General features: G+C 48.1%; 1 protein-coding gene across 1 annotated transcript in view; it reads left to right on the top strand.

Annotated features, from left to right (window-relative positions):
- Positions 1-21166, top strand: part of LOC135056986 (gastrula zinc finger protein XlCGF26.1-like) — a 64429-nt gene extending 43263 nt beyond the window's left edge. The window contains exons 2-3 of the mRNA XM_063962816.1: positions 39-726; positions 19552-21166. Of these exons, the coding sequence (XP_063818886.1) occupies positions 57-726; positions 19552-20882 (2001 nt within the window). The 5' untranslated portion in view covers positions 39-56 and the 3' untranslated portion in view covers positions 20883-21166. The remainder of the gene's footprint in view (positions 1-38; positions 727-19551) is intronic.
- Positions 21167-21693: the final 527 nt, after the last annotated feature.

The raw sequence follows: 21693 nt of genomic DNA, 5'->3' as shown, positions 1-21693 counted from the left end.
CATCAGGCATTACACTTTATATTCTCTGATCTATTTAGGGGGAACAGCTGACTGATATGAAAATAAATTATATAGACAGAGAAGAAGAAATGTATGTGACTGATAAGAAGCCAGAAGATATAGAGGGAGAAGAAGAGACGTATGTGACTGATATGAAGGCAGAAGATACAGAGGGAGAAGAAGAGACGTATGTGACTGCTATGAAGGCAGAAGATACAGAGGGAGAAGAGGAGATGTATGTGACTGATATGAAGGCAGAAGATATAGAGGGAGAAGAAGAGACGTATGTGACTGATATGAAGGCAGAAGATATAGAGGGAGAAGAAGAGACGTATGTGACTGATATGAAGGCAGAAGATACAGAGGGAGAAGAAGAGACGTATGTGACTGCTATGAAGGCAGAAGATACAGAGGGAGAAGAGGAGATGTATGTGACTGATATGAAGGCAGAAGATACAGAGGGAGAAGAAGAGACGTATGTGACTGATATGAAGGCAGAAGATATAGAGGGAGAAGAAGAGACGTATGTGACTGATATGAAGGCAGAAGATATAGAGGGAGAAGAAGAGACGTATGTGACTGATATAAAGGCAGAAGATAAAGAGGGAGAAGAAGAGACGTATGTGACTAATATGAAGGCAGAAGATACAGAGGGAGAAGAAGAGACGTATGTAAGGGGTGATCAGCAGTGTAAGGAGGAGGAAATCCCTACAGATATCGGCACAGGTGAGTAATAAACACTAATTACAGAAGTCACATATTATCCTTACTCAGTCACTACAGCAATCTCTTATCCTACACCGTCCTCTATCAGTACAGACTAATGAGGGAAATGTATCTGCCCAGTGAGGTAGCCAGGAGTCATCAGCCCCTATTATACTCCTGCACTCCCCCTCACATCATGTCACTGTGTGTTACCAGCATAGAGATCTGACCAGTCTCCTCCCCACACTCTCTGGTGTATCTCATACATCAGGAGCCATCAGCCCCTATTATACTCCTGCTCTCCCCCTCACATCATGTCACTGTGTGTTACCAGCCCAGAGATCTGACCAGTCTCCTCTCCACACTCTCTGGTGTATCTCATACATCAGGATCCATCAGCCCCTATTATACTCCTGCTCTCCCCCTCACATCATGTCACTGTGTTACCAGCCCAGAGATCTGACCAGTCTCCTCCCCACACTCTCTGGTGTATCTCATACATCAGTGGCCATCAGCCCCTATTATACTCCTGCTCTCCCCCTCACATCATGTCACTGTGTGTTACCAGCCTAGAGATCTGACCAGTCTCCTCCCCACACTCTCTGGTGTATCTCATACATCAGGAGCCATCAGCCCCTATTATACTCCTGCTCTCCCCCTCACATCATGTCACTGTGTGTTACCAGCCTAGAGATCTGACCAGTATCCTCCCCACACTCTCTGGTGTATCTCGTACATCAGGAGCCATCAGCCCCTATTATGCTCCTGCTCTCCCCCTTACATCATGTCACTGTGTGTTACCAGCCCAGAGTACTGACCAGTCTCCTCTCCACACTCTCTGGTGTATCTCATACATCAGGAGCCATCAGCCCCTATTATACTCCTGCTCCCTCCTCGCATCATGTCACTGTGTGTTACCAGCCCAGAGATCTGACCAGTCTCCTCCCCACACTCTCTGGTGTATCTCATACATCAGTACTGGAGGCGTCAGTATAATGATCAAATAACTGGTCAGTGTGATGAGACCCCATGTGACATGGGTGATCATTCCGAGTTGTTCGCTCGGTATTTTTGCGCCAAGTAAATTTCTCTGCAGTTAGGTATTTTACTCACGGTTTTTTCTTCGTTCTGGTGATCGGAGTGTGATTGACAGGAAGTGGGTGTTTCTGGGCGAAAACTGACCGTTTTATGGGTGTGTGCGAAAAAACGCTACCGTTTCTGGGAAAAACGCGGGAGTGGCTGGAGAAATGGGGGAGTGTCTGGGCGAACGCTGGGTGTGTTTGTGACGTCAAACCAGGAACGACAAGTAACTGATCGCAGATGCCGAGTAAGTCTGGAGCTACTCAGAAACTGCTAAGAGAGGTCTAATCGCAATATTGCGAATTCGTCGGTCGCAATTTTGATAAGCGAAGATTCACTCCCAGTAGGCGGCGGCTTAGCGTGTGCAAAGCTGCTAAAAGCAGCTTGCGAGCGAACAACTCGGAATAAGGGCCATTACCCATTATCTTCCTCGAGTAGTGTTAGTGAAGTGACTGATTTTCAGCATGATGTATCCTACACATCACAATACACACTTCACATAAACTGTATTTCTCTTATGTCCTAGAGGATACTGGGAACCATTTAGTACCGTGGGGTATAGACGGGTCCACTTGGAACCATGGGCACTTTATTTGATAGTGTGCGCTGGCTCCTCCCTCTATGCCCCGCCTAACGGACTCTGTTTAGAAAATGTGCACGGAGGAGCCGGTCACGCTTATGGAAGCTCCTGAAGAGTTTTCTGCATTTATTTTATGTTATTTTCAGGCAGGACTAGGTGGCACCAGGCTGCCTGCTTCATGGGACTTAGGGGGATAATGGCCCAACCTCTTGAAGGATTAATGGTCCCTTTCCCCGCTGATAGGACACTGGCTTCTGAGGGAAATATTTGCAAGTCCCACCACGGCGAGTGTACATTCCCGCAGCACGCCACCACCCCTAACAGAGCCAGAAGAGTGAACAGTGGGGAGTACTAATCCAGCGTCCTGGTTAGCGGGTCGCCGGCCATTATGGCGGCATGAGGGTATGAAGACGCATGGTTTCTAACCGGGGCAGACTTATGAGGGAGCGAACTGAGTCTCAGTAAACTGTACACAGTACCTACACTGGCAAACACAGACTTAAAACGACTCTGACTCCATTTTAAGCACTAAATTACCTCAGCCAGTATATAAAAAAAGCGGGAAGACCGCTCGCCATTGCGGGGGCGGGGCTTCACTATGAGCGGATCCAGCAGCTCACCAGCGCCATTTTCCCTCTGCATTGGACACAGACGCTGACTAGACAGGGACACGCAGCTACTCCGGAGAGACTCCAGATTACCTCAGCGATACCAGGGGATCATAACAGGGGGGAGCGATTATTAGTGTACTAACAACCCGCACGGCAGTGAAAATCTGCTAGCGATTGACCAACTCGGAATGACCCCCTCAGTCCCCAAACCAGCATCTCAGACCACTACCATTTGTCTGCAAAAACGTACACTGGCCCATAACTTGCAGTCTGACTCTGATGATGATGGGTCAGACATGGAGGAGGGTGAGGCGGACTCAGAGGCGGGGATGCTGCTCTGTCACAGGGAATAGAGGCTCTTATAGAAGCTATCAGAGACGTTCTGCAAATTCCTGATAATGTGACAGAGAAGTGTGAGGAATCTTATTTTAATGTTAAAAAGAAATCCTCCATCACTTTTCCTGCGTCAATGGAGCTGAATACCCTGTTTGAAGAAACGTGGGTTAACCATGATAGTAAATTTCAAATCCCTAAGAGGTTACTCTCATCCTTTGCTTTTCCTCCTGAGGATAGGAAAAAATGGGAAAATCCACCGATAGTGGATGCATCAGTATCTAGGCTGTTACGTAAAATAATTTTTCCTGTTCCTGGTGCAGCCTCCCTAAAAGACACGGCTGATCATAGAATTGAGACCACACTCAAATCCTTGTACACAGCTGCTGGGGTGGCCCAGAGACCCACTATAGCAGCGGTGGCCAACCAGTGGCTCTTCAGCCACATGCGGCTCTTTCTTTATTCAGATATGGCTCCCAACACTCAAAATCACATGATCACAACGGATCCGGAAACTGCTGCACTCCAGCCAGACACGCAGCAGCACTACGGGCACTGAGAACTGAGGGAGCCAGATACATGAGGTAAGACACCCACCGGCAAACAGAGGACACATTTGGGGCTGCAGCAATGGCATGAGTTGTGGGAGCTGTAGTGACACATGAGGGTGGGCTGGAGTGACTCATGGGAGAGCTGGCTGGCGTAACACAGGAGGGTGCTTGTAGGAGTGACTCATGGGGAGCTGGCTGGAATGACACAAGAGGGTGCTTGTAGGAGTAACATGGGGGAGCTGGTTAGAGTGACATAGGAGGATGGTAGCAGGAGTAACATGGGGGAGCTGGCTGGAGTGATACATGGGGGAGCTGAAGTGTATTTTGTGAATCTGACCTTTTCAATTATTTTATGTGGAAGTGGTTTTTTTAATGTATTTTATATTGGATCTGGCCTTTTCAATGTATTTTATACCAGGGGCGTGGTCTAGCAGGCACAAGGCCACACCCCATTTTTGCACGTACGCCTTCGGCGTACCTTTGATGTACCTAACTAGATTTTTTGGCTTTTTGTCTCTTACTGGTTGGCCACCCCTGCACTATAGCATGTGCTTGGATCACAAAAGCCATTGCTAAATGGTCAGGTAACCTAATTGAGGGGTTAGATTCCTTATCTAGGGGGGAGGTTGTTTTACTCTTGCAACATATACAGGACTCTGCGAACTTTATGGTGGAAGCCATAAAAGAAATAGGTTTGCTTAATGCATGCACCACTGCTATGGCAGTGTCAGCTACGCCAGTGGACTGCTGATGCGGATTCCAGGAAAGGCATGGAAGGCCTACCGTTTACAGGTGAGGCTTTATTTGGAGATGAACTGGATAAATGGTTCTCCAAAGCTGCTGCGGATAAGCCCACATATCTTCCTTCCACAGCTCCCCAGTCAGGAAGGCCTACTCCGCTTCCAATTTGCAGTCCTTTCGAACAGCCAAGTTTAAGGGAAAACCAGAGGTTCTTCTATAGCCACCAGAGGCGCTAGAGGTAAACCACGAAAACCAGCAACTGCAGGTTCACAGGAACAGAACTCAAGTTCTGCTTCCTCAAAGCCGTCAGCATGACGGTGGACCGCGATGCCTGGAAGACCAGCAGGTGGGAGCCAGACATAAATTTTTCAGTCACATCTGGACGACATCATGCCAGGATCCCTGGGTCATAGGATTTATCTCCCAGGGCTACAGACTGGAGTTTCAGGAGCTCCCACCTTACAGATTCTTTAAATCGGGCTTACCAGTTTCTCAGGAAGCAAGTATAACCTTACAGGACGCCATTCAGAAATTGGTACAGACTCAGGTCATTGTTCCAGTTCCACCTCATCTGCAAAACAAGGGATATTATTCCAACCTGTTTGTAGTACCGAAACCGGACGGTTCAGTAAGGCCATTTTTGAACCTCAAGTCATTGAACCAGTACTTACGGGTGATCAATTCAAGATGGAGTCTCTGAGAGCGGTGATCTCAGGTCTGGAGGAGGGGGAATTCCTAGTGTCTCTGGATATCAAGGATACGTACCTTCATATTCCAATCTGTCCGCCCCTCAGGCTTATCTATGGTTTGCACTGCAGGACTGTCACTTCCAGTTCCAGGCCCTGCCATTTGGTCTCTCCACGGCACCGAGGGTGTTCACCAAGGTGATGGCAGAGATGTTTCTATTACGTCCTTGAGGATGTTGGGGACACCAAAAGAACCAAGGGATATAGACGGATCCGTAGGAAAAATGGGCACTTTAAGACTTAAGACAAAGGGGCGTGGCCTGGCTGCTCCCTCTATATCCCTCCCCAGACTCAGTTTTAGAAATGTGCCCGGAGAGTACACAGGCACTCGGGGGAGCTCTTAGAGTTTCTCTGAAAAGACTTAATGTTAGGTTTTTTATTTTGGGGTGATCTGCTGGCTACAGACTCCCTGCTTCGTGGGCAAGAGGGGAGAGCAGTCTAGACCCACTTCTATTGAGTTTCAGGGCTCTCCTGCTGCTGACAGGATGCCTTCAGGGGAGAAGATTGCCGGGCGCTCCTGGAAGCTCCCTCCCACAGCCTGCCGTCCCCCGTCTTCTAGCCAGAAGTCAGGTGAATATGTGAGGAAAAGACATCGATTTGCTCAGTGCGCGCCAGGCTCCCGGACAGTGCAGGGCGCTGGGGGGGGGCGCCCTGGGGAGCAATTTGGACCTAAAATAAGGCTGGCATGTATAGACACAGTGCCCAGGCACTGTATATAACCCCCGCCAGGATAAATAATTAATGAAATAGCGGGACCGAAGCGCGCCATTACAGGGGGCAGAGCTTCGTCCCCACAACTCACTTGGCGCCATTTCCTCCTCCAAGCAGCACCGCTGGTCCTTCCTCAAAGCAGCAAGTACCAGGGGATTTATTGCAAAATGGGGGGGCACAGTTATTATTATTATAATATAATATAGCGCTGCAGCTCTGTGACACTTCAGGGTGTTGTCAGACCTGCACAATTTGGCGCTGGGGTGTGAGCTGGCTATCTCCCTTTGTGTTCCTGACAGGCTTTGTGTTAGTGGGATGTCTTTCTAGAGGACGACATGTCTGAGGCAGAGTTCTCCTCACCAGGGGATAACTTATTGGGGACACCTCCCGTGTTGGGGGTCCCTTTGTCGGCACAGCCGACTGCTGACTGGTTTTCTACGTTGAATGCTTTGAAGGCAAATGTCACACTTTTAAGTTTCTCAGTCTGAATCCAAGATCCAGGTATGGCAGAGATCTATGGAGGATGCCATATTGCACCAGGACCCTATGGGTTCTCTCAAATGTAATATTGACCAGTTAGCTGACACCGACACGGACTCTGAAACCGATGTCGACTATGCAGATTCTAGGTTAGATCCTAAATTGACAAAGAGTGTTCAGTATATGATTGTGGCAGTTAAAGAAGTTTTGCACATTAATGAGGACCCTTTTATACCTGAAACCACGGTCCTCATTTATGGGGAGAAGAAACGCTCGGTAACGTTTCCCCTCTGTTTTGAACTGAATTCTCTATGTGAGGGCATATGGAAAACCTCTGATAGGAAATTCTTGATCCCTAAAAGAATTCCTGTGGCGTACCCTTTTCCCGCTGCTGATAGGGAAAAATGGGCGACACCCCCCACGGTTGACAATGCCCTGGCGCTCTTGTCTAAACAGGTGGCCCTCCCTGCGGCTCAGTCAACGACCCTTAAGGAGCCGCTGACCGTAAGCAGGAGGCTACTTTGAAAGCTATTTTTGCTACCACGGGGACGCAACTCAGATGTCTGCGTGGGTGAGTAGCGCTATTGAAAAGTGGGCAGACGGGTTGTCTTCGGGTTTGGATACTCTTGATAAGGATACTATCCATATGACGCTGGGTTATATCAGAGATGCAGCTGCGTACTTGAAAGAGGCTGCTAGAGACGCTACCCTGCTGGGTGCTAAGGCAAATGCTATGTCAAATGCAGCTAGGCGAGCGCTCTGGACTCACCAGTGGAATGCTGACGCAGATTCCAAGAAAAATATGGAGTCTCTCCCCTTTAAAGGGGGCGAACTCTTTGGTGACGGTCTTACTGATTCAGTGTTGGCAGCTACCGCGGGTAAGTCGACATATTTACCTTTTGTTCCTGCGCAACAAAAGAAACCGCACCATTATAACATGCAGTCCTTTCGGCCCAACAAATATAAAAAAGGCAGAGGAAATTCTTTTCTTGCCCACAGAGGAAGAGGGAAGAGGGCACCCGCCTCCTCGGGTTCCCAGGAGCAGAAGTCCTCCCCGGCTTCTGCAAAATCCACAGCATGACACCGGGTCTACTGTACAGGAGACCACTCCGGTGGGGGCACGTCTGAAGCTGTTCAGTCAGGTTTGGGTTCACTCAGACCTAGACCCTTGGGTGTTAAAAAATTGTGCCCCAGGGGTACAAACTGGAGCTTCAAGACGCCCCCCCTCGACGTTTTTTCAAATCAACCTTAGCAGCCTCGCACCCAGACAGGGATCTGGTCTGTGGGGCGATACAAAAGTTATGTCAAAATCAGGTTGTAGTACCGGTTCCCCTGGAACAGCAAGGGGAGGGCTTTTATTCCAGCCTGTTTGTAGTACCAAAACCGGACGGTTCGGCGAGACCGATCCTCAACCTGAAATCTCTCAATTTCTTCCTAAGGAAATTCATATTCAAATGGAGTCCCTCAGAGCAGTGATCTCCAGTCTAGAGGAGGGGGAGTTCATGGTCTCATTATACATAAAGGATGCATACCTTCCTGTCCCCATCTATCCCCCTCATCAAAGTTACCTGAGATTTGCTGTTCAGAATACTCACTACCAATTTCAAACGTTGCCGTTTGGCCTGTCCACGGCTCCGAGGGTTTTCACCAAGGTAATGGTGGAAATGATGGTTCTCCTCCGCAAGCAAGGAGTTACAGTTATCCCGTACTTGGACGATCTCCTGATAAAGGCGAGGTCCAAGGACAAATTGATACAGGACATTGCACTGTCCCTGTCCATTCTGCAATGACACGGCTGGCTTTTAAACTTGCCGAAGTCGCAGTTAATCCCGACAACATGGTTGGCGTTTTTGGGCATGATTCTGGACACGGTCCAGCAGAGAGTGTTTCTCCCTTTGGAGAAGGCTCTGGAACTTCAGAGTTTGGTAAAACTCATACTGAAACCAAAAACAGTCTCCATTCATCAATGCATTCGGTTGCTGGGGAAAGTGGTTGCAGCATACGAGGCCCTCCAGTTCGGAAGGTTCCATGCCAGGGTGTTTCAGTGGGACCTGTTGGACAAGTGGTCGGGGTCCCACCTTCATATGCACAGCAGAATAGTTCTATCTCCCAACACCAGAATCTCACTCCTGTGGTGGCTCCACAGCTCTCACCTCTTAGCGGGACGCAGGTTCGGGATCCAGGACTGGATCCTAGTGACCACGTATGCAAGTCTCCGAGGTTGGGGGGCAGTCACTCAGGGGGTGACCTTCCAAAGAAGATGGTCAGGTCCAGAAACTCATCTTCACATAAACGTTCTGGAACTGAGAGCCATTTACAACGGCCTTCTACAAGCAGATCATCTTCTTCTAAACCTCCCAATCCTGATCCAGTCGGACAATGTCATGGCAGTAGCATACACAAACCGCCAAGGCGGCAAAAAAAGTAGAGCAGCAATGGCGGAATCCATAAAGATTCTTCGCTGGGCGGAGAAGCATGTAAGCGCTCTGTCAGCAATGTTCATTCCAGGAGTGGACAACTGGGAAGCAGACTTCATCAGCAGACACGACCTACATCCAGGAGAGTGGAGTCTCCACCAGGATGTCTCCACACTGGTGACAAGTCTCTGGGGGGTTCCCCATATAGACATGATGGCTTCTCACATCAACAAGAAAATTATGAAGTATTGTTCCAGGTCCAGGGTCCCTCAGGTGGCGGCAGTGGACGCACTGACGACACATTGGGTGTTTCAGTCGGTATACATATGTCACAACTGAGGGTTTAGGCTGACGGGAGGAAGCCTCAGTTGTAGGGGGTGAAATGAAATTAAACTTAGATGGTTTAATCAGACCCCTGGACATGTAAGTGTGGAAGGAAACCCGAAGGTGTGACCATGACAACCAGGTTAAAAGTCAAATGAAAGTTTATTAAACAGACTCCGTATAATCACAACAGCGTTCACAGTCAGTATTAGCAGTGGCAGATAATACAGTCCCTGGATCACTAAATCATAAAAGGTATAACAGGGCACTGGTAGGTTGCAGAACGGATGGTATAGTCCTTTGGTAGAATAACCTTACCAGGCCAGGCTGTAGTAGTGGAGACAACCGAGGAACATGCCAGTAGGTGTATGAGATGATGCTGGTAACTGGAATGCACTGTAGGAGTCACTGGACGGAACCAGCCAGATGGTGGAAACACAGAGTTAAAACTAAAAGATGCTAGGGAGCGTGGAAACAGATGAAATGAAGAGTGGTTACCGGTGGTAGTGGATACTGCTGGTAAGTAGAAATCCGCTGGGAGAACACCGGCACTTTAAGGAAGCTGAATTCTGTTGGAAGCAGGTTGCTGGAAACAGATGGGTTAATAGCTGAAAGCTTGGAAGCTGGAAGCAAATGGAGTAATAGCTGGAAGCTTGGAAGCTGGATCAATCGCAGAGGATTGCAGAGTCAGGCTGCACCGCAGGATGGAAAGCAGGTGCGGGTCTCTTTGTGGATGCTGGAGACAGGAACTGGAACCTGGAGAAACAAGCCACAGGAGAGAGAGACTGGAACAAGGTATGACATTCAAAGCACTGACGTCTATCTGGCCCAGACACAGGATACTTATACCTGCTGCTATGCAGGCATTGGCTGGGCAATTATGCAGATTCCAGAGATGGTGGATTGGAGGAATTGGAGCATGTGATCAAATCCAACATGGCTGCGCCCATGCTGGAACCTGGAGGGAAAACCTGGTTTGGAATGACATGTGCAAACATAGTGATAATGGCGGCGCCGGCCACGGAGGGCAGGAGACGCCATATGACAATTACATGCTGAGACACATGGAGGACAGCGGAGACTGCGAGAGGCATGATAAATCCCTCTGAGAACCCGCAGCAATAATACAGGAATGGCGGCGGAGGCCGCCGAGGACGGGAGACGCCATGTTGGATTCAAACATGACGCCGCTGTGGTAGTGTCTCAGAATGACAGGAGGGATGTGCAGAGTGTTGACACAGATGAGATCCGGACTTGGAACGCTGGGCCAGTCTCAGAAGACACCTAAACGGCAGGTAATGGCGTCCAGATACCCAGATCGTGACAACATATTCCCTCCGCTTCCTCTCATTCCAAGGGTTCTGAGAATTTTGAGAAGAACAAAGGTTCCAGCGCTCCTTGTAGTTCCAGACTGGCCAGGGAGAATTTGGTACCCAGATCTTCAGACATTACTGATAGAAGATCCCTGGCCTCTTCCTCTTCGCGAGGACCTGCTATGACAGGGGCCGTTCGTCTATCAAGACTTACAGCGGCTACGTTTGATGGCATGGCGGGTGAACGCCAGATTTTACCCCGAAAGGGTATTCCCAATGAAGTCATCCCTACCCTTATCCTTGCTAGGAAGGGTGTGACGTCGAAACACTATCACCGTATCTGGAGGAAATATATTTCCTGGTGCGAGTCCAAGAAAGCTCCAGTGGAGAAATTTGACCTTGGACGTTTTCTCCATTTTCTACAGAATGGAGTGGATGTGGGCCTTAAATTAGGCTCCATAAAGGTGCAGATTTCTGCGTTGTCAATTTTCTTTCAGGAACAATTGGCCTCACTTCCTGAGGTGCACATCCAACCTCCCTTTGTGCCCCCTGTGGCACCTTGGGACCTTAAAGTGGTTTTAGCATTCCTTAAATCACATTGGTTTGAACCTTTACGTAAAGTGGAGTTGAAATTCCTCACGTGGAAGGTTGCCATATTGTTAGCTTTAGCATCCGCAAGGCGGATGTCTAAGTTGGCGGCCTTGTCTCACAAGAGCCCTTATTTGATTTTTCATGAAGATAGAGCAGAAATGAGGACTAGACAACAATTTCTGCCAAAGGTGGTTTCTTCCTTTCATAGAAATCAGCCTATTGTGGTACCAGTGGCTACTGGTGCTTTGGCTGAGGAAAAGGCTCTGGATGTGGTCAGAGCTTTGAAAATGTATGTCGCCAGAACGGCTCCACTTAGGAAAACAGAGTCTCTGTTTGTCCTCTATGCTCCCACTAAGATTGGGTGTCCTGCTTCCAAGCAGACCATCGCCCGCTGGATATGTCAAACGATTCAGCAGGCTCATTCCATGGCAGGCCTGCCGTTACCGAAATTGGTTAAGGCCCATTCCACTAGGAAGGTGGGCTCGTCCTGAGTGGCTGCCCGGGGTGTCTCGGCATTGCAACTTTGCCGAACTGCTACTTGGTCGGGGTCAAACACGTTTGCTAAGTTTTACAAGTTTGATACCTTGGCTGATGAAGACCTGAAATTTGGTCAATCGGTGCTGCAGAGTCATCCGCACTCTCCCGCCCGTTATAGAGCTTTGGTATGATCCCTTGGTTCTTTTGGTGTCCCCAACATTCTCGGACGTAATAGAAAACAGGATTTTAATACCTATCGGTAAATCATTTTCTGTAAGTCCGTAGAGGATGTTGGGCTCCCGTCCCAGTGTGTACTGTATCTGCAGTTTAGTTCTGGTTACACACAGGTTGTGTTATGGTTTCTTCAGCTTGTTGCTGAATTTTGTTCATGTCCGTTGACGTGTTCAGTTGAATACCATGTTATTCGGCATGTTTATGGCGTGAGCTGGTAATAGGCTCACCTTGTTATTAATTCATTTCCTCGAAATGTCCGTCTCTCCGGGCACAGTTCCAAACTGTGTCTGGGGAGGGATATAGAGGGAGGAGCCAGGTCACGCCCCTTTGAAAGTCTTAAAGTGCCCATGTCTCCTGCGGCTCTGTCTATATCCCTTTGTTCTTTTGGTGTCCCCAACATCCTCTACGGACTTATAGAAAAGGATTTACCGGTAGGTATTAAAATCCTGTTTTCTCCTCCGCAAACAGGGAGTGAGTATTATTCCGTACCTGGATGATCTTCTGATAAAGGTGTCGTCCAGAGAGAGGTTGTTGGACAGCATTGCCCTCTCAACCAGATTACTCCGGGATCATGGGTGGATTCTGAACCTTTTGAAATCTAACCTAGAGCCAACACGGAGGCTTCCATTCCTGGGGATGATACTGGACACAGTCGCAGAAGGTGTTCCTTCTGTTGGAAAAGGCATTGGTAATCCAGTCGATGGTTGGGGATGTCCTGAAGCCAACCTGGATATCGGTGCATCTATGCATTCGTCTTCTGGGAAAACTGGGAAAAATACTTCAGTACAGAAGATTTCACGCAAGACCTTTCCAGCTTGATCTGTTGGACAAGTGGTCTGGATCGCATCTTCACATGCACCAGAGGATTAGTCTGTCGCAAAGAGCCAGGATTTCTCTTCTACTGTATAGTGGCTTCAGACTTCTCACCTAATCGAGGGTCGTCGGTTCGGGATTCAGAATTTGATTCTGCTAGTCACAGACGCAAGCCTCAGAGGTTGAGGAGCAGTCACCTAGGGGGTGCAATTTCAGCGAAGATGGTCAAGTCAGAAAGTTGTCCTTCCAATCAACATTCTGTAACTCAGGGCTATATACAACGCTTTTCTGCAAGGCTCATATCTTTTTCAAGATCAGGCCATTCGGGTCAGGTCAGACAATGTGACGGTGGTAACGTACATATACCGACAAGGCGGAAGAAAAAGCAGAGCAGCAATGTCAGTGGTGACCAGCATTCTCCTCTGGGCAGAAAAACACGCTGTGGCGTTGTCAGTGGTCTTCATTCCGGGAGTAGACAACTGGGAAGCAGACTTCCTCAGCAGACACAACCTGCACCCGGGGGAGCGGGGCCCACACCCGGAGGTGTTCACGTACTTCATACGTCGGTGGGAATATCCACAGATCGACATGATGGCCTCTCGTCTCAAGAAGCACAAGCAGTGTTGTTCCAGGTCGAGAGACCCACAGGCAGTGGTGGTGGATGCTCTGGTGACTCCATGGATCTATCAGATGGTGTATGTGTTTCCTCCACTTCCTCTGATCCCAAGAATTCTCAAAATAATAAAAAGGGAAAAGGTTCAGACAATCCTCATTGCTCTGGACTGGCCAAGAAGGGCCTGGTACGCGGACCTTCTGGAGATGCTATTAAAAGGTCCGTGGCCTCTACCGCTTTGCGAGGATCCCCTGCAACAGGGCCCGTTTGTCTTTCAAGACTTACCGCAGCTACGTTTGACGTTGGAAGTTGAATGGCTAATTCTAGCCCGGAAGGGGATGCCGTACAAGGTCATCCCGACTATGATCCAAGTCAGAAAGGGGGTAACGTCTAAACATTACCACCATATTTGGAAGAAATACATCTCTTGGTGTGAGAACAGGAAATTTTCTGCGGTGGAATTTCATCTGGGACATTTACTGCTTTTTCTACAGTCAGGTGTGGATGTGGGCCTATGTCTAGGCTCCATAAAAGTCCAGATTTCAGTCGTATCCATTTTCTTTTAGAAACAATTGGCTTCTCTCCCTGAGGTCTAGACATTCTTGAAAGGTGTTCTGCACATCCAACGTCCCTTTGTGCCTCCCACGGCACCTTGGAATCTCAATTTAGTGCTGTAGTTCCTCCATTCGGACTGGTTTGAACCGTTACTGAAGGTTGACGTAAAATATCTTACGTCACACTGTTGGCCTTGGCTTCAGCAAGACGTGTGTCAGAGCTGGGGGCGTTGTCTCACAAGAGCCCCTATTTATTTTCCAAGAAGACAGAGCTGAAATCAAAACTCACCAGCAATTTCTTCCAAAAGTGGTGTCTCCTTTTCACATCAACCAACCTATTGTGGTTGCGGTTGTTACCGAAACCTCTGCTACTTCAAAGTCTTTGGATGTTGTGAGGGCTTTGAAGGTGTATGTAATGCGAACGGCTCATCACAGAATTTTGGACTTGCTGTTTGTTCTTTATGATCCCATTAAAATTGGGTGTCCTGCTTCAAAGCAGTCCATTGCATGCTGGATCAGGTTCACTATCTAGCATGCTTATTCCACGGCAGGATTACCGGTTCCAAGATCTGTACAGGCCCACTCTACTAGGTCAGTGGGTTCTTCTTGGGCAGCTGCCTGGGGTGTCTCGGCTTTACAGCTCTGCCAAGCAGCTACTTGGTGAGGTTCGAACACGTTTGCAAAGTTCTACAAGTGCGATACTTTGGACTCTAAGGACCTTAAGTTTGGTCATTCAGTTCTGCAGGAACCTCAGCACTCTCCCACCCGATTTGGGAGCTTTGGTCCTTCCCCATGGTAAAATGGTTCCCAGTATCCTTTAGGACATAAGAGAAAATAGGATTTTAATTACCTACCGGTAAATCCTTTTCTCGTGGTCCGTAGAGGTTGCTGGGCACCCGCCCAGTGCTTCGTACTTCCTGCACTGTTATTTCGTTAAGTATTGTTGATTTATTCAGCCATTGCTGTTCCTCTTTTACAGTTTGGTTAGCATGGCTTTCCTCTTGTTCGTGTGTGCTGGTTCGGAATCTCACCACTGTGCTTTTGTATCCTTCTCTCAAAGTATGTCTGTCTCCTCGGGCACAGTTTCCTAGACTAAGTCTGGTAGGAGGGGCATAGAGTGAGGAGCCAGCCCACACTATCAAATTCTTAAAGTGCCCATGGCTCCTAGTGGACCCATCTATACTCATGGTACTAAATGGTTCCCAGTATCCTCTACAGATTACGAGAAAAGGATTTACCAGTAGGTAATTAAAATCCTATTTTTCTCACTCACACAGAGCTATAACCACATTCCCGTCATTATACAATGGCTGCCTCCAGGCTCTGTTCTTGGAGGCTCCGTACTAATGCTCTTTATCTGCTGATCTGTCTCTGTATCCTGCTCTAACCTTCTGATGTCTTCCTATTTCTGATGTTGCCTGTCTGTGTCCTGCGCCATTCCCCTACCCTGTCCTGCTGCCTCCCCGCTCTGTGCTCTGCGCCATTCCCCTACCCTGTCCTGCTGCCTCACCGCTCTGTGCCCTGCACCATTCCCCTACCCTGTCCTGCTGCCTCACCGCTCTGTGCCCTGCACCATTCCCCTACCCTGTCCTGCTGCCTCACCGCTCTGTGCCCTGCACCATTCCCCTCCCCTGTCCTGCTGCCTCCCCGCTTTGTGCCCTGCACCATTCCCCCCCCCCTGCTGCCTCCCCGCTCTGTGCCCTACACCATTCAGCTACCCTGTCCTGCTTCCTCCCTGCTCTGTGCCCTGCACCATTCCCCTACCCTGTCCTGCTGCCTCCCCCACTCTGTGCCCTGCACCATTCCACTACCCTGTCCTGCTGCCTCCCCCACTCTGTGCCCTGCACCATTCCACTACCCTGTCCTGCTGCCTCCCCCGCCCTGTGCCCTGCACCATTCCCCTACCCAGTCCTGCTGCCTCCCCCGCTCTGTGCCCTGCCCTATTTCCCTACACTGTCCTGCTGCCTCCCCCACTCTGTGCCCTGCACTATTTCCCTACTCTGTCCTGCTGCCTCCCCTGCTCTCTGCCCTGCACCATTCCCCTATCCTGTCCTGCTGCCTCCCCCGCTCTGTGCCCTGCACACACATACTGTATTTCTACAGCATGGTACACTGGGATTCTACAGGGAATAGATTGGGGTGTAGAGTTTGATCTTGATCCGAGGCACCACAGCCTAAAGCTTTGACTGTTCCCAGGATGCACTGCACTATCTCCTCTATAACCCCGCCTCCAGGCACTGGAGCTGTTTTTAAGTTGGTGCCTGCAGTGCATCCCAGCTACTACACATCCCAGCAGGCCCTGACAAAGTTTTAGCTTTCCCAAATAGAAAAGCAGTAGCAGAGCATCATGAGACTTGAAGTTTCACAACAGCTGGAGAGCCGCAGGTTGGCCAGGCCTGCTATATGGTATCCCAGGACATACAGAATGCTTATCTCCACATACCTATTGCCATTTCGCATCTGCAATATCTGCGGTTTGCTATTGGCAACTTACATTACCAATTCCAGGCTCTGCCATTTGGACTGACCACGGCTCCTCGAATCTTCACCAAGGTAATGGCCGTGATGACGGCCCATGTCCGTCGTCAGGGAATCAGAATCCTGTCGTATCTGGACGAATTGCTGATCCGGGCAAACCCCCAAGATGTTCTCCTCAGTCATCTGGAACTGATGGTACAATTCCTACAAGCCCACGGGTGGCTCATCAACTGGAAAAAGTTCTCACTGGTCCCTGCTCGGAGCATGGTGCACCTGGGGTCACTGCTGGACACACACAGTCAAAGATTGTTTCTGTCTCCAGAGAAAGTCCTGAAACTTAAGGACAGGATCAGATACTTCCTCTCTCGCCCAGGATTGTCAGCGATGCAAGTACAAGTACTAGGCCTCATGGTGTTGGCTTTCTACATGGTGGAATACACTCAATTTCATTCCCGCCCTCTGCAAACGTTAATCCTCTCCAAGTGGGTTGGCCGGCCTCAGTAGATCAGGTCTCAAATGATTTCCTTGACTCCGGATGTCTGTCTGTCACTGAACTGGTGGCTACAGGACCAACAGTTGATCATGGGTCATCCCTTCTGGATCTCCAACTGAGTCCTTCTGACAAAGGATACCAGTCTGAGAGGTTGGGGCGCAGTGTTGGAGCAACACTCTCTCCAGGGTCGATGGACCAGGGAGGAATTTCTCCTCCCAATAAACATTCTGGAATTGCAGGCAGTGCTCAATGCTTTGACACTTACCCTGCCTCTAGTACGGAACAGGCCTGTTCAAGTACAATCAGACAACGGCACCACGGTGGCGTATATAAATCATCAAGGCGGCACTCGAAGCCGCATGGCAATGCTGGAAGTATCAAAAATTCTCAATTCGGCGGAACGCCATCTGCCAGCAATGTCGGCAGTGTTCATTCCCGGAGTCCTCAACTGGGAAGAGTATTTCCTCAGTGGTCAAGACGTTCACTCTGTAGAGTGGAGTCTTCATGCGGAAGCCTTTCAACTCCTAGTGGACAAGTGGGGCTTACCAGATGTAGACCTGATGGCGTCTCGACACAATCATAAAGTTCCGGTCTTCAGATCAAGTACAAGGGATCCTCAAGCAAAGTTCATGGACGTACTGCAATTCCATGGAACTTTCGGCTGCCCTATGTGTACCCTTCGGTGTCACTCCTGCCCAGGGTACTACGGAAGTTCAAGCAAGAAAGTGGAATACTACCTCTAGTTGCTCCGGCGTGGCCGAGTCAGCATTGGTTCTCAGACCTGCAGGGCCCTCTTCTACTTCCTCAATTCCCAGACCTACAGGTTCAGGGCCCTTGTGTCTACCCAGACCTGGCCGAAGAAAGGTCTTTGGATGTGGTACGGGCTCTCCGTATCTACATGGATAGGACTACCTCTATCAGGAGGTCAGATACCTTGTTTGTACTTTTTGGTTTTCACAAACGTGGCTGGCCTGCAAATAAGCAAACCTTGGCCAGATGGATTAGAATGGTGATTGCACAAGCCTATGCACAGACTGGACTCCCAGCTCCTGTTGCTATCAAAGCCCTTTCTACTCGGCGTTGGACCTTCTTGGGCGGCCCACCCTGGTGCGTCCGCTGAACAATTGTGCAAGGTGGCTCCGTGGTCCTCAGTGAACACGTTCATTTGGTTTTATGCCTTTGATACTTCCGCCTCCCAGGATGCTTCCTTTGGACGCCGGGTTCTTGTGCCTGCTACAGTGCGTCCACTCCCATGAGGAACTGCTTTGACATACCCAATGCATTCCCTGTGGAATCCCAGTGTACCCTGCTGCAGAAAAGGAGATTTATGGTAGACTTACCATGGTTAAATCTCTTTCTGCGATGTACACTGGATTCCACAGGGTGCCCACCCTGACGCACTTAGCTTCTTTGGGTTTGTAGGGCATTAACCGTTAGAACCACATTCTCACGACAGGAGAAGGGACTATGTGAATAACATCTACCGTCTCTTTTACCTGCTACTGCATTGGACTGGTTAACGAAACTGAGCTCCAGGGCTTAGAGGCGGGATTATGGAGAAGGTGGGGCAGTGCATCCTGGGAATAGTCAAAGCTTTAGCCTGTTGGTGCCTCGGATCAAGATCCAACTCTACAGCCCAATGTATTCCCTGTGGAACCCAGTGTACCTCGCAGAAAGAGATTTAACCATGGTAAGTCTACCATAAATCTCCTTATATAACCACTTGGAGCACTTTGTGTAGTGTGGATGCAGTTGTTGGTAATTAGCACACAAGTGTCCCGTGTTTATGAGTGAGGCGGTCTGGATGGATATTGTGGTTCAGCAACGTCACTGGCTGATGAGGCTTCCTGCTCTGTGATGCTGGCTAGGGAATGTTACCCAGCAAAGTCTGCATTATGGGGGATATCCATTGGTGATGTGCTATCTGCATGTCCCTGTGGCCGGGGCTATGACGTGCTGATAATGAGGTTGTGATATTATAAGCCAGTGTTGTATCTGATCCGTGAGTGTGTTTATTTGTTGTTTGTGCATTTGTAATGTGGTCAAAGGTTTTTTTTTTAATGGATGCGCTACTTTTGTATAAAAAAAAAAACCCGGGATGATAGCGCGAATAATAACTAATTAATAACTGATGGTCTTCAATTAGAGCCCTTTTTTTTCCAGGAGAAAATGTTGCGTTATCGGGCGATCACCCATGGGTTCAGGGTTAAGTCCCCGATCCTATGTGTTGTCAAGGCTCTGTGGGCTATATCTTTGATTATATGTAGCATAATCCCCGATAAGCGCTGTGTATTTGACTACGCGATTCCCCCTGGGGATTATTTAAGCGGTAAAGTACCACGGGTAATTGAATAGCCCCTAAAGTTTGCAGGTTTAAATGAATCCGCTAAACCTCTTTGTTAGTAATAGTAAGATAGCGGCGTAGTGGTTCGCATTGCTGTCTCACAGCACTGAAGTCATGAGTTCAATTCCTGAACTGTGTGGAGTTTGTGTTTGCACAATTACTCCAAAAATCATACTGGTAGGTTAATTGGCTTCTGATAACAAATTGACCCTAGTGTGTGCGTGTGGTAGGGAATATAGAGTGTAAGCTCCCCTGGTGGGCCTGATGTGAATGTCTAAATATTCTCTGTACAGTGTAATATGTGGGCGCTATATAAAGATCTGTGAATAATAATAATAATACAGCTATTTTATCTCCAGTAGATGGAGGCACAAGCCGGAATGCCTTGGAGGGAGATCTCATCTTGTCTGCAGATACTAAAACAGAAGATAACATCACACAGGATTCTCCAGGAGACAGTGCTGTTATGCTAAATATACATCCAGTACCTCACAGCGCAGATATATCATCCAATCCCTCTAATCACGATGACTATTCTCCTGATACCTCCGCTTTTGTAACACATAGTGCAGCTCATACACCTGATAATATATTTCCCTGTTCCGAGTGTGGGAAATGTTTTACACTTAAATCACATCTTGTTACACATCAGAGAAGTCACACAGGTGAGAAGCCATTTCCATGCTCTGAGTGTGGGAAATGTTTTACACTTAAATCATATCTTGTTACACATCAGAGAAGTCACACAGGTGAGAAGCCATTTCCATGCTCTGAGTGTGGGAAATGTTTTACACTTAAATCATATCTTGTTACACATCAGAGAAGTCACACAGGTGAGAAGCCATTTCCATGCTCTGACTGTGGGAAATGTTTTACACTTAAATCACATCTTGTTAGCCATCAGAGAAGTCACACAGGTGAGAAGCCATTTCCATGCTCTGAGTGTGGGAAATGTTTTACACTTAAATCATATCTTGTTACACATCAGAGAAGTCACACAGGTGAGAAGCCATTTCCATGCTCTGAGTGTGGGAAATGTTTTACACTTAAATCATATCTTGTTACACATCAGAGAAGTCACACAGGTGAGAAGCCATTTCCATGCTCTGAGTGTGGGAAATGTTTTACACAGAAATCACATCTTGTTACACATCAGAGCAGTCACACAGGTGAAAAGCCATTTACATGCTCTGAGTGTGGGAAATGTTTTACACAGAAATTAAACCTGGTTAGCCATCAGAGCAGTCACACAGGTGAGAAGCCATTTCCATGCTCTGAGTGTGGGAAATGTTTTACACTTAAATCAAATCTTGTTAGCCATCAGAGAAGTCACACAGGTGAGAAGCCATTTCCATGCTCTGACTGTGGGAAATGTTTTAGATGGAAATCACAAATTGTTACACATCAGAGCAGTCACACAGGTGAGAAGCCATTTCCATGCTCTGAGTGTGGGAAATGTTTTACACTTAAATCATATCTTGTTAGACATCAGAGAAGTCACACAGGTGAGAAGCCATTTCCATGCTCTGACTGTGGGAAATGTTTTACACAGAAATCACATCTTGTTACACATCAGAGAAGTCACACAGGTGAAAAGCCATTTCCATGCTCTGAGTGTGGAAAATGTTTTACACGTAAATCACATCTTGTTACGCATCAGATTTCACACAGGAGAAGCATTACTATGAGTTGATACAAAACAGGGTAGAAGCAACACTCCTGTCACACACTATTTTAACACGTTATGTTATCCTTCCACAGATAATTGGAATGTGTGTCATTAATATAAGATGACTAGATCACTCCAGCAAAACTTTTAGTAATTTCTCCTAAATATTTTTCTGTATAATATTTCCTATATATGTAATTTAGTCTAGATGTTGCCAGCACTCTCCACAGTAATACCAGACCACATAGCTGTTATGTATGGGTTACATTGTATGGATTTCAGTCACAGATAAATGATAAAACACATTATCATCTTGTAAAAACATTGTATTCTGGAAACGTATGGGTAGAATCCAGCAATTGCTGTTCTGGAATGGTGGAGAAATGGTGAAGCACGAACCACAAAGTATTTCCTGGAGGTTAGAAAAAAAACCTATTTACTTTCTTTTTACTTTGCAATTTATTGAAACCTAATTATTTTGTCAAAAAGCTAGCTAATTATATTTTCTGGGGGTAAAAATATTGTGTGGGTCTCTACATCAGCACCTAATGAGCTGGTTAATTAGCTTCTATAAAACTATTCCCCTCTGATCCCTCCGAACTCAGTGCTGAAGGGGCAGGTATCTCCCCTCTTCTCCATAGATGCCCAGGTATGTGTGTCAGTGCGGTGTCTCTCCTTACTGGTTACAGGCTCTCTAAAGAGCAGATACTGGTGGCTGAGAAGACGCTGTTTTCACACAGTTCTGGACAGATTCAGGGGTTTCAGAAGCAGGGGGAAGGCGGGAGGCACTGCGGTAACATCCCCAGGAGTGAGGGACAAGCCAGGTGCCCACACT

This window comes from Pseudophryne corroboree, chromosome 3 (assembly GCF_028390025.1).
Source record: "Pseudophryne corroboree isolate aPseCor3 chromosome 3, aPseCor3.hap2, whole genome shotgun sequence".
Taxonomy (NCBI): Eukaryota; Metazoa; Chordata; class Amphibia; order Anura; family Myobatrachidae; genus Pseudophryne; species Pseudophryne corroboree.
This window is presented reverse-complemented; position numbering and strand designations above follow the sequence as displayed.